Genomic DNA, 12,677 nt, shown 5'->3' with positions numbered 1-12,677 from the left:
CCATAGAGCCCCAGGATGTCTGGACTAACAAAAAACAAGAGAGAGAGAGAGAGAGAGAGAGAGAGAGAGAGAGAGAGAGAGAGAAAGCAGGCTGACCATGGCCAGAGGGAACAAGCCAGTAAGCATCACTGGTCTATGTTCTGCTCCTGCCTTCATGTTCCTGCCTGACTTCCCTAAAAAAAATGGACTGTCACTTGGAAGTGTAAGATACAATAAACCCTCTTGTCCATAAGATGGTTTTGGTCAGTGTTTATCACAGCAATAGAAAAGCAAACCAGAACATCCCCAAACCTTGATGGCAAAGCAACCCTAGTGAACAAAGCTGATATACTTTTATGATGTTTGGCTGAGAGTGATCACCCTTAGGTGAACTCCAAATAAGCAATGAATCAATGTTAAACTCCTCTACAACTTAAACTGTTGTCATTAATTCACTATCCAGAGAAGCAATCTCAGCAAAGCAGCCATAGAAGGAGCCTTGCCAAGTGTGTGCACATAGTAGATAATTAGTAAACATTAAATAAAGGCAAGAAGAATGTCTGAGCACCGACTGTGCCCCAATATTTCCCTGCTGTGGCCAATCAGCCCACAGGGTGGCAGCGCTGCTCCACGACAGCTCGGGCTGTAACGCCTTCCACTCTGGCACAAAGATCCAGGGTCCCTTCCTTTTTCAGTGACCAAAAGAAAAGTCTAAAGAAAGACATTGGTGGGGTCACTTTGCTTTCTTGATGAAGTGGGGGACACATCCCTATAAGGGAGAGTCCTGCCAGGCTGTGAAGTGCATGAAGCAGCCTGTAGGAGGTTTATTCGCCTACAGGGCACAGCTTAAGTTTAGGCGGAAACTCCCAGAATGGCCCCTGACTACACGAACTTGAAACAGAGTTGTAACCCTCAAGGATGTACATTGGAGGCAGGGCACTGAAATGGGGCAGCTTTGGGGTCACAGACCAAGACTCACATCTTGGCTGAGGGTCTGACAAGTCTCAGTTCCCCAACTGCATGCTCTTGTGATGTGAAATGGGAATAAATAGAACCTTGCATAACCACTGAAGCATTTAAACTAATATATGTATGTATGGCATGCAGCAACTCAGCAAGTTTTTGTCATGACTGCAATTGTGGTTGTTGCTAATGGTGGTGTCATTACTTGGGCGCAGAAAGTACAAGAAAGATTCTTGTCCCCACATAGACTTGGGGAGGTCCCAATATTGCTCCAGCTACAGCAAAGGGCAAACTGAAAGAGTAGGATGAAAGGATGAAGGTCCAAAAGGTAAGAATTTTAACACTTATTGTTTCCTTTCAGTGAAAGAAATCAAGTATGATTTTTGAAATCTCCTTGGGAAGGCAAGAGACAGAGATAAATTCTTTCAACATCTTCCTCTCTAAAGCTCGAAGCCAGTTATTGAACTAGCTGTCTCCCATAGCGAAGGCTTTTGTGTAGCAGTTACCTCGTACTTTGGCTCCTGTTTCAGCTAGAACTTGTGTCCACTGTTCACTCTCAGCAGGCAAAGTCAGGATGCTTTAGTCTACGTGTGGTTGGGGATTTTTTTTAATCTCTTCTAAGCTTATGAAGTATAATTGATTGGGAAAAAAAGGATTTTTAAAAAATACTTTATTTATTATTTTTATTTTGTGTATGAGTGTATTCCTTGCATGTATGTGAGTGCACCCGTGTTGTGCAATGCCACGGAGGTCAGAAGAGGGCTTCAGACTCCCCTGGAACTGGCGTTAAGGATGGTTCGTAGCTACCATGTGGGTGCTGGGAATCTAATGCAGGTCCTCTGCAAGAGCAGTCATTGCTCTTAACTGCTGATCCAACTCTCCAGCCCCAAGAGTTGGGATTTTTACTGGCAAGAGAAAGAGAGAGAAAGAGAGAGGGGGGAGGGAGAGAGGGAGCTAAGAGAGTGGCTTCTATTAATCTCTACGTCTCAGATTTACTATACAGTGGAAGATGACCAAATGTTCTCTAGTTTTCATTGAGGACATAAAGAAAAAGTAAAATTTAAGTTCCACATAGGGGATTTGGGTTTGGTGAAAGTGTGGTTTATACTTGAAATACAGTTCGCTAATACTTTCAAAAAAGTCTGTTTCTCTCTACATATTTGAGTATATGCGAAAACATGTGGACATGGACCCTTAAAGTGTGAATCACAATGACCACAATCTACGCAGATGCTCACACAAGGCCCCTAGATTTTGTCAATACAGCAAATTGGTGGGGTTTTAAAACAGGGTGGGCATACTAGACAGGATACACTGCTATACCGAGGCAGCAAACAAGGCCAGAATACTGATGCAGCCTGAGAAAGGTACACTGCTTGCTCATCCTATGTATCCATCAAAGGTAGACAGGTGTCTGTGCTCTGTGAATTCTCTCTCAAGAACTCAGATCTCTACCAGCTAGCTGCTGAGTCAGGAGGAAGGGACACATTTGGTGAGTCATACACCAGCTCTTAAAGACTCCTGCTCACTTCACTTCTTTATATACCATTCTGGCAAAAGCAAGTCACCAGGCCACAAAGAAAACTCCTACATGTGCCTGAAAGACAGAAAATTAGACTCTATAGTCCAGTGACTGACTGTCCAGGGTTACTTAGTACTTCTGACATTTTAAAGAAACCAGTCTGAGGTGAGTACAGTGACACTTGGAGGGCTGAAGCAATAAAATTACCTTGAGTTGGAGGACAACCTGGGCCACATACCTACGTACATCTTTAAAAACAACAAATTTTTAAAATGCCTAAACAATTTGTCAAACAAAATATTTACCTAATATAAAAGTATTTGTGACTATAACAGGATTTGTTTTTCAGGGCAGATGACCCTGGGAATCTTGAGGCAGAGAAACAGGAACTGTAAACTTGATTGTTCTTTGTCCATCTAGAATAATTTATATTTGAGAGTTTCTGTAAGCACAGCAAGAGATTCACTCATCGAACATATCTGTATTTAGCTCTAGCTAAGCACGAGGTGCTGGGAACACAAAGACAAAGCAAAGCAAAATCTGCTCCTGAGAAACGCGGTCTAGCTGTGCTGTGGGTTTACAAGGCTGGGACTTGAGTGTGATCTGGGCTTCACAGCGACAGACGTGGACATCATTGATGGATGGAAAGTTGCTCTGAAAAAGCCATGAAGCAGTCTGTAGTTGCTGAGCATTGTTATTACAGTCTAACCCAGAAGCAGGTGCATCTGCCCCTGCTTTAGCCTCCTACGCAGGCCACGCCCAACATCTTCTGCCAGAGCTCTCACCTTCCTTCCCACTTTCAGACATCATGCTCTTTCCATGGTTTCCTGCCTGACAGAGCTGCCACACCAGCATCCTGAGGCTCCTGTCTCACCACTGCTACTTTTTAATGTTTTTCTTCTTTCTCACACATTACACTATTTCGTGCCTCTACACTTATTTCTACCTGGAGTTTCCCCACATCCCTAATACTCAATTATTGAAAATTTCTCTTCCAGTGGAGCCTTGCCCGACACCATCCTCTCTGTCCTCCCCCTTTCTTAGGCACCAGGCCATCCCTACCCTGGGATCTGGTCAACACTCTAACAAAATCTGTTGATGTTTCTTTGGCAGAGGAGTATGATGTCATGCTCAATGAAAGAAGCTAAAGTATGAGGACATTCTATATTAGACTAGCATTCTGAGTGTGTATGTGGTGGGGGGGAGGACATAGAACTGTGGAAAAAAATAGACTTTAAGAAGGAAAACGAATGAACCTTCTCACCCCTAGGAGAACAACATTCTTTAGCTTATGTCTTCATTTCTTTTCCTGTTACTATAATAAAATACCCTGACAAAAACAACTTAAGGAAGGAAGGACTTATTTTAGCTCACAGTTCAAGGCAGCAGGAACTTGAAGCAGCTATGCTACTTTTGCACATTATGTCCACAAAGCAATCAGAAGAGAGCAAAGAATATGTGCAAGATCACGTTCAGCCGCTTCCTTCACTCTTTTACAGCCCAGGATCCCCAGCCTACAGAATAGTGCCACCCACAGTGGGTAGGTCTTCCCACCTCAGTTAACATAATGAAGATAATCCCCTATAGGCATACTCTGTTGTTTAGAGTCCACTAGAAAATAATATTTAAAAGTCACTATGTGTTTTGAAGATATCAGCATTTCTATCATGCCAGCATAAAAACATTTAGATTATTGGGAGTTGTCACTTAAAGAAATAAAATGATATAGACATCAAGAGAACATTAGCTGAGTGAATAAGTAGTGTCTTCCTCATTGGTTCATACTAGGTTTAACTGGGAGTAACAGGAACACCCAACACAGTAATGGCTTACACAAGAAAAAGTCTTCAGAGTCCCAGCTCCTGAAGTAGTTAGGGTTAAATGTCTCTCATATATAGAAATACAGGATTGGACTGTCCAAAGACAGAGAAGCAATTGCATGTCATCTCCATGATCATCAGAACCCAGGCTCCTAGCTTGTAACTTTCCATCATCAGCACTATGTTTCTACCTCATGGGCCAAAGTGGCTGATCCAGCTCTTACCATGATGTCCACATTCCTGACAGTAAGTAAAAGGGAAGGCAAGAAAGAAAGAATCCTTCTCTAGGAACTTCCCAGACCCATCACCACCACTTCTGCTTATGTGTAACTGCCCATAACTCAAAACTTATTTAGTTATTTTTCTTATTGCTGTGGTCAAACACCTGAAAAGACACAACTTAAGAAGAGAGGTCTATTTTTGGCTCACGGTTTGAAGAGATACAGTCTGTCATAACAGGGAAGGCATGACGGCCAGCAATGGCTTGGCAGTGGGAGCTTGTGACAGGTACTTACATTTCCATGGATCAGGAAGCACAGATCAGATAGGAAGAGGGACCAGGCTACACATTTCAAGGTCCATCCCAGTAACCCACTTCCTTTAGTGAGGGTCCAACTCCTCAAGTCTCCATAACGTCCCAAAACAGTGCTACCAGCTAGGGACCAAATGTTTAAACACATGACTCTATAAGGTACATTTCATGTTCAAACTACAAGTTACATATAAGGAAAGCTGGGAAACAGTCTACTCTGGGTGTCTTGTGCCTTGCCAAAAATTGGAGGATCTAAAGAGGCAAATGAATATTAAAGGATAGTTACCAATTTACTCACCATCTACATTTGATAATTCATAGGCATTTTAAACTGGATATGGCAAACTGTAACCCGCCTTCTCTCCAAGCTTGGTTCTCCTCCAATTTTGTCTGTCCTGGTAAACAGAGAGCCCAATCTGGTTCAAGCTAGAAAGTTACTGTCATTGTTAATGTGTTGGTATTTCTGGATATATGTGGAGTCTGTCTCCATCCCCACTGTCAGTACCCACTGTCCACAGCCTCCTAACTTGTCTCCAAGTATTCCTCTTTCCCACTCCCAACATTGTAACCAGAATGGTTTTCTAAGGAGAAAACCTAGAGTACATTACTCTTCTGCATAAAACCACAAAATCTACTCTTAGTTCTTGGGATCAAGACCCCAGAACTTTACGTGGCTTTCCAATGCCCTGATGCACTCTGCCTTCGACTTCTGCTGCAAGCCCTTGCTCTCTGTGCAGTAGCCTAGCTTGGTCTCTGAGGGTTCTCTGCACATGGTAGACTGCTCCTGACTACCCAAGCTGCTCCCTCTGCTGTTCCCTCCCTCTTCCACCATCACAAGTTCACTCGCTGCTTGAACTCTCAGGGAAGAAGACTAGACTCTCTTAGAATTCTTTGCTATTGTCAGCTTTCACCCTATACTTGATACCATTTGCGCCCATTACATCCCCAGCACTGAAAAAAGTGTTTGCCCTTTATTACTCAGTATGGTGCACAATCCTCAGAGGACTGTCACTATAGATTCTGAGGCCCAGGCCTGCTGACTCAGACTGCATTTAAACAAGATCCCCAATAAACTCCTCTGCACAGTCAAGGTTCAGAGGCACTGGTCTAATATGTCTTAATCATAGTAGTAGTGATAATAGTTAATAGCTTTTAATGGGTTCTGGTAATGCCCTTCAGTTATTCTAAGCACATTATCTACATTAACAACTCTGTGCCTCTCACAGCAACTCTGTGTGATAGATTTCACTTAACAATTCCACTTCATGGATGAAGAAACTAAGGCACAGAGGGATTAAAATAATTTAATCACGAAGTGTGTCTCTTAGAGGAATCTAAATCCATGTCAAACTCAAGATCTCACATCCAATAATAATACTCTTACACTAGTGTTGGTAGTAAAGGGGGATCTAAAAGATCTCTAGCACCTTGCCCAGTAGATGGTACATGGTAGATGCTTGGATTAATTTTCAGATTGCTGTGACCAAATACCCAACAAGAAGCAAGTTTAAAGGAGGAATGCTTTGCTTATTCTGGCTCACAGTTTCAGGGTACAGTTCATCGCAGTGAGGATGGTATGGTGGCGGGAGCAGCTCCTGACGGTGACAAGAGCATGAGGCTGCTTGCTCACACAGAGAAGAGCAGGATGCGGAGAGAGGAAAGTGCTGGCACTCATCTGGCTTCCTCCTTTGTCTCTCCATTTTGGAAATCAGTCCAGTACCCCAGCGAATGGGATGTACTCCCCCTTTCTCAGTTAATCCTCTCTGGAAATGTGCTCACAGACATACCCCAAAGTACACCTCCTAGGAGGTTCTGAATCTACACAGGTAGACAATGAAGATTTACCATGATGGTGCTTAATTACATTTTAATAAATGCTAGCAAGTAAAGAGCTGAAATGTGAATCTTGACAGTCTGGATCTAGAGCCCCTGCTCCTAACCACTCCATGTGTACCATACAGGTCTCCCACTGCATCAGGCACACTGTAGAATACATATTTAGTGATGCATTGCATCAGTGAATGAGTTTGTGGTATAGTAAGTTGTGAACAGGTTTCTCTGGAAATCAGGTAAAGGAGAGCAAGGGAACAGGGCTGGAGATGTAACTCAGTGTTTGATGACTTGTGTAGCATGTGCAAGGCCCTGGGTTCAATCCCCAGCCCTGGAGAGAGGGAGAGGGGAACATGAGATGCAGAGACAGAGACACAGAACATGCATGAAAGAATAAAATAGAAACTGATATAGAACTATCCTTCCCAAAGTGACAAGAAATACTCTAAAGTTATGTTCTTAAGGCCTCAAAAGCCTGAGAAGAGGATGGAGTAATACTACTAATTACCAAAATGTCACTGATCCTTACCTCCATCAATCCCCACAGGCTCTAAGGCCACAGTCCTAATTACTTTCTATTGCTGTGATAAAAACACTGACCAAAACCAACTTGGGGAGAAAAGGGTTTATTTTATCTTACATCTCCCTGAACACAGTTCACCACTAAGAAAAGTCAGAGCAGAAACTGGGGGGAGGAACCTGGAGGCAGGAGATAGAGCACAGACCATGGAGGATGCTGCTTACTGGCTTGCTCCTCAGCCTGCTTTCTTATACAACCAAGGACCATCTGCCCCGGGGTGGCACCACCCACAGTGGGCTGGGCTTTCCCACATCACTCAATAATCAAGAAAATGCCCCACGGACATAGTCACAGGCCAGTCCAATGGAGGAAATTCCTCAATCAAAGTTTCCGCTTCCCAGGTGTATCAAGCTGACAGCTGATGCTATCCAGCACAGCCACCATGAAGATCTTCCTGTCTTTCTGAGACTCCCCAGAGTGTGTCTGACCAGGGCTCACCAGCAACCTTTCTCTTTCCACCACTTTCCCTCTGCTAGCTCTCAAGATGCACCTTAGTCCCTCGGGGCAGCCTCTGTGACTGTGTGCTGCTGGTCCTCCAGCTCCCACTGCCTGCAGTGGATCAGCTGAAGGACTGACTTCTGAAGGGGTAACTGTTGTGTTTGTCTGGAGGGGATGTCTCTGCTGCCTCTTTGTGCTGTTCTCCATTGACAGGTTCTCAGACTGCTTGTGTACCCAGGTCCTGTGGAGACTTCAAATAACTCTTCTGTTCTCCGTGGGGCTCAGGCTTACATCCAAAGGGACATAGGCCACAGGTTATAGAATCCTAGAATCAATGTCGGAACTAGCTGGCTATGCCTAGACCTGCCTCTGCCGTCCAGGTTAAGTCCTATCTCCAGGGACTTCTGGGTTCCTATTAACCACTTCCATAAAAGCACCACAAATTTGTGAAGAAGTTCCAGGAGAGGATCAGGTAAATCTTGTTTCACTGAGACCTGCTTTCCTCCCACAATAACCTACCACAGCATATACTGAAACTTGTTTTAAAACGTATTGGTGCTGGCGTAGTGGCACATACCTCTAATTGCAGCATTAAGTAGGCAGAGACAGTACACTACTGCCTTGAAGAACACAAATTTGTCAATAAACAAAACTGGGCTCACACCTAAATACATTGGAGACTTGGATTTTGTGGGCTAATCAAACCGGGACTGAGACCCTCTCCTCTCAAGAGAACCTGGCGCTGTTTTAGAGACCAGCGATTGGCTTTCTCCTCCCTCTCCCATTGGCCATCCAAGGTTCAGACTTGGTCTTGAACTTGGCAGCACTCTCTTGGTCCCTCGAGTCCAACCGGGCCCTGCCTCTAGCCCCGCCCCTCCCCAGCCAAAGGCCAGTCACAGTCCGCCCTCTGCCTCCACTTCCTGTTCAGCTCTGGAAGCTGCAGGTCAGTTCAGCCGTGTGGCCCTTGGGTCTCCCCTGGGACCTGGTCCTGGCCTGGAACTTAGCGCGGAGCAGAAGCCTCTGGCTCGGGCCCCGGAGCACAGGACGGTATCGGGGGCGGGAAGACGCCGGGGAGCGGTTGCTGGGCGACGGTGAGACTGGCCCCGCCCACTAGCGGAATGGGCGTGGTGTTGGGGCGGGACTGGGGTGTGAGTCCTCTGTGCACTCTGCCCTAAGCTGTTGCTCTGAGCAATCACTGAGAGCCCGGGTTGGGTGGCTTTGGACCGCTCACTGCAGACAGACCAACTGTCCTGTCCGGGTCCTTGAAGTGCCCAGCCTCCCTTCGTAGGCTTGGACAGGTTAATGCTCATCCCTCGGCCTCGTTCTGAGCCAGAAGCCCCAAGCGATAGTTCAGGCAAGCCACACCACCAACCCTGCTTCACCGATAACGGCACCTCACTAAGCCGCACCTGCAGCCTGAGCCACAGTCAGCCCCGTGGTGTCCTCCAGGTTCCCTTTAAGGTTTCCATAGCACGGACCGGGAAACAGACGCAGAGCAACCCACCCGTGGCTTGTCTCTGGCAGAGTTCTAATTCATACTTGTATCTGTGTAACATTACTGCACTACCAAGCCTAGGTGTGAGCCAAAGTCGCACGATGCAGTTGGGTTAAAATATGCATTCTTGGGTGCCCTCCCACGGCCGGGGTATCCGTTTTATAAGCTTCAGGTGATCTTAAAGATGTGTGGCTAAACCTTTGGGTACTACTGAGTGTATCATGTATTCTCAAAAATAACAGGTCATGGGGGCTGGAGAGATGGCTCAATGGTTAAGAACACCGGTTATTCTTGCAGAAGACCCGGGTTCGAATCCCAGCACCCACATGTCAGCTAACAACTGTCTGTAACTCCGGTCCCAGGGGATCTGACAGCCTCGTCTGACCTCCGCAGGCATTGCACGACATGGGCGGACTTACCTACATGCAGGCAATACACACATACACATAAAGTAAATATTATAAATAAAAATTAAAAAGAAAATAACGTCATAAACCAAAGTACCTTGGAGAAGACCGCAGAAGAGATCCAGGTTTACTTTGACACCAAGTTCTGGCCCTCTCCCCAATTTGTACCATCTCCTCCAAAACAAGCCAGAGGCATAGGTTTTAAACAAGTGTGGACATTTAAATGCAAATGGTCTCATCTCTGGTTGCCTGTTAAACTGTCAAGTCCAAACTTTTGACTAGGCCTGCCTGTCATGACCAAAGTCAGGTATTAGCCTCCTGCTCCAGTCCTGGAAGGCTATTAGTGGCCCCCCCACACACACACTTCTTTTGCACCAGGTCCCTAAATCACAGTGGCTGACATTGGCTTTGGAGGAGTTATTTACAGAGCCATTTCCCCAATGGAGTGAGGTCTGGGAGCTTTCAGGAAGTAATGCCACAAATAGTGTCCCTTGGCCTTAAACAGCAGTCTCGGGGAAATGGATCACCCTGCTGTTATTCATGACGTTTATAAACACAAATCTGCCTTAAAAGTAATCACCTGGCTCTTGGTCTTAGAAGGCTAATAAGCCTGACAATTCTGTTTAGTGTTTTATTATTAATTTCATAATTTATGCTGCCTTCCCCAGAGAGTTTGGTCCACAATGGCTGATGATCAAGAGAGAGACTTGCAAAGATTTCTGAAAAATGTGGATGAAATCAGTAAGTAGCAGTAAATTACAAACAAACTAAACTCTGCTTTGGAGAGGTGGAATGGCTGAAGAGAAATGATCACTCCACAGTTGGCTCCCGCATTGCTTGACAAGTTTATGACTCTCAAGAAAAAAAATGTAATTGCAATTAAACAGAAAGGGTATTGAGAACTAAGTCGGAGCCTCAGGGCAATATTTTCTGGCTGTTAATTGGTATCATAGAAGCTGTTAGCATTCTGACTGAAATTCAGGCGGAAGGCTCTCCCCACATCTTGCCTCAATCCAGTCAACAGGAGCTGCTGGTTCTCCATTGCCAGCAAGCCTAGCCCCATTCATTCTCTTCAAGGAGATCACTCAAGACCCTGCTTGGTCAGTCTAAGTCCCTCCTGTTTTTAGGTGGAACTATTTCTGGTTGTGACCTACAGAAATGCAATCAAGTGATTTTCCCTCGGGAGCCACCAAATTACATGTCTGGCTTTTCATTTCATCCACCTCCCTGTCTCTCTGGGCAAGAGTACCCTTCCCAAGCTCAGACAGGACCTCAGAGAAAGTACTCTGAACCCACACAGCACATTGGAGATTCCAAACCACTCCTTCCTGTTCAGACTTCCGGGAGTTTCTTTGAGGTTAGAAACAGCACGCATACACACATACACACTCACATCCCTTACATAGCGGATAGAAATATGTTCAAATACTTCCGGCAGACTGTATGGGTGGGTGCATGGAATAAAATAGATTTAAAAACGGGGTAACCTAGCAATGCACACTAGGGTGCTCTTCCTGTTTCTCACCAGCCTCTCCCCTTCACCTTCCTGAATGCTATTGGCACACTGCTCACCTGTCTGTCTCTTCATGTGGTTTGAACCGGCCTGTTTACTGATGACTCCCATGCCTGTATTTCCACTCAGCCTTCTTTGTGGTGTCTCAGCTCTATGGACAATTGCCAACTCCTGTATCCCAAAGATACTTCCAATGTGTCTAGAACCGGGCGCCATCTCTTGCCCTCCTCTCCCCCTTCTAAATGAAACCTGCCCCTTCCACCTGTTCCTTCTTGCCAGAGGCACCACCATTTAAAAATCTGTCTCCCGTAGGCCTCAGGTTTGCCTTGTCTCCCCAGCTCCAACCTCTCCAACCCACGCTTTGTTCCGGCTCCTCTCAGCAGACACTTAACAACCCCTAATTGTTGCTCCTGCCACCAGGCTCACACTCCCCACAGAGTAATGTATCTAAAATGCAAATCTGGCCAGACACTTCTCTGCTTGGGTCCCTCCACAGTCACAATAAATTAGAAGCTCTCATCAGGACCCAAGTCCTCATGTGGCCTTGTCTTTGCGCCCTCTCATCTCCAGATCCTAGACTTGTACAGCAACAAATGGCTTCAGGTTTTCTCCTCAGACTCTGATGTTTCACACTGTCCTCTTGGACTTTGCCGTTCCCTCTGTGCCCACCCTCCAATCTTTCTCTCCCTGTCTAGCTTTTATTCACACTCAGCGTTCACTCAAGTATTGTTTATACTAACTTCCTCTAAGCGAACTTTCTGCAGTGATGCAAGTGCTGTGTAATCTGCCCTGTCCACTGTGCTAGCCACCACCCACAGGTGGCTGCTGAACACTGAAAAGGCAGCTTGTGTGACCAAGTTTCAAATTTTATTGCATTTTAACTAAATGTATATTGCCACGTGGCTATACATTCTCTTCACCCATTCCTTGGACTCTTGCTATGTGTTGATTATTGCTAGGTACAACACAATCCAATAAAGGAATTAGTTTCCTTTATGATATCTGTGGTTCTGTGGGAAACAAATAATATCATAGTGGTGTACAGAAGAGAGAGGTAAAAAGTGCAGAAGAATTGAACCCAGTTTAGGCACTCGTATTAGTCTGGTAGGATTTCTATAACAAAATACCACAGGGTATGTTAATTATACATTGGAAATATTTTATCACCATCTGGAAACTAGACTGTAAGAACAAAGGTTGGCATGGTTAGTGTTTCCTTAGACCTCTGTATTTGCCTTGCAAAAGGCCACCTCTAAGTGTGTGTTTACACACTCATTTCTTTGTGTATATTCTTTGTGTATATTTTTTGTGTGACTATGTGCATATATGTATATACAAGTGTGTCTGCATGTGCATGTGTGTGCAGGTGAGTACATGTATCTGTGGAGGCCACCTTTTTTTTTTTTTTTTTTTTTTTGATACAGGGTTTCTCATTGGATCCAAGGCTCATTGATTAGAAAAGGTTTCCTGTCTGGCAAGCACCAGGGATCCACCTGTCTTTATCTCCCTAGTACTGAGATTACAAATGTGCCACACCATGCCCAGCTTTTTACATGGGTTCTAGGGATCAAACATAGGTCCTCATGCTGATACAGTGG

The 12,677-nt window shown here is 45.2% G+C and overlaps 1 protein-coding gene across 4 annotated transcripts in view; it reads left to right on the top strand.

Moving 5' to 3' along the window:
* Positions 1–1,175: 1,175 nt before the first annotated feature.
* The window catches only part of Ttc12 (tetratricopeptide repeat domain 12), a 56,426-nt gene continuing 44,924 nt past the window's right edge, over positions 1,176–12,677 (top strand). The window contains exons 1-2 of one of the 4 annotated variants that reach the window (XM_029563387.1): positions 1,176–1,270; positions 10,235–10,307. In XM_029563387.1, coding sequence (XP_029419247.1) covers positions 1,256–1,270; positions 10,235–10,307 — 88 coding nt within the window. In that variant the 5' untranslated portion in view covers positions 1,176–1,255. Of the gene's footprint in view, positions 1,271–8,600; positions 8,712–10,234; positions 10,308–12,677 lie in introns of those variants that run through there. The other 3 variants (XM_029563386.1, XM_029563388.1, XM_008832754.3) reach the window with 3 other exon arrangements.

The sequence above is a fragment of the Nannospalax galili genome, unplaced genomic scaffold, assembly GCF_000622305.1.
Source record: "Nannospalax galili isolate Female #2095 unplaced genomic scaffold, S.galili_v1.0 scaffold335, whole genome shotgun sequence".
In the NCBI taxonomy this organism is placed as follows: Eukaryota; Metazoa; Chordata; class Mammalia; order Rodentia; family Spalacidae; genus Nannospalax; species Nannospalax galili.
Note: the sequence above shows the minus strand (reverse complement) of the source record. Positions and strands in the feature narration are given on the sequence as shown.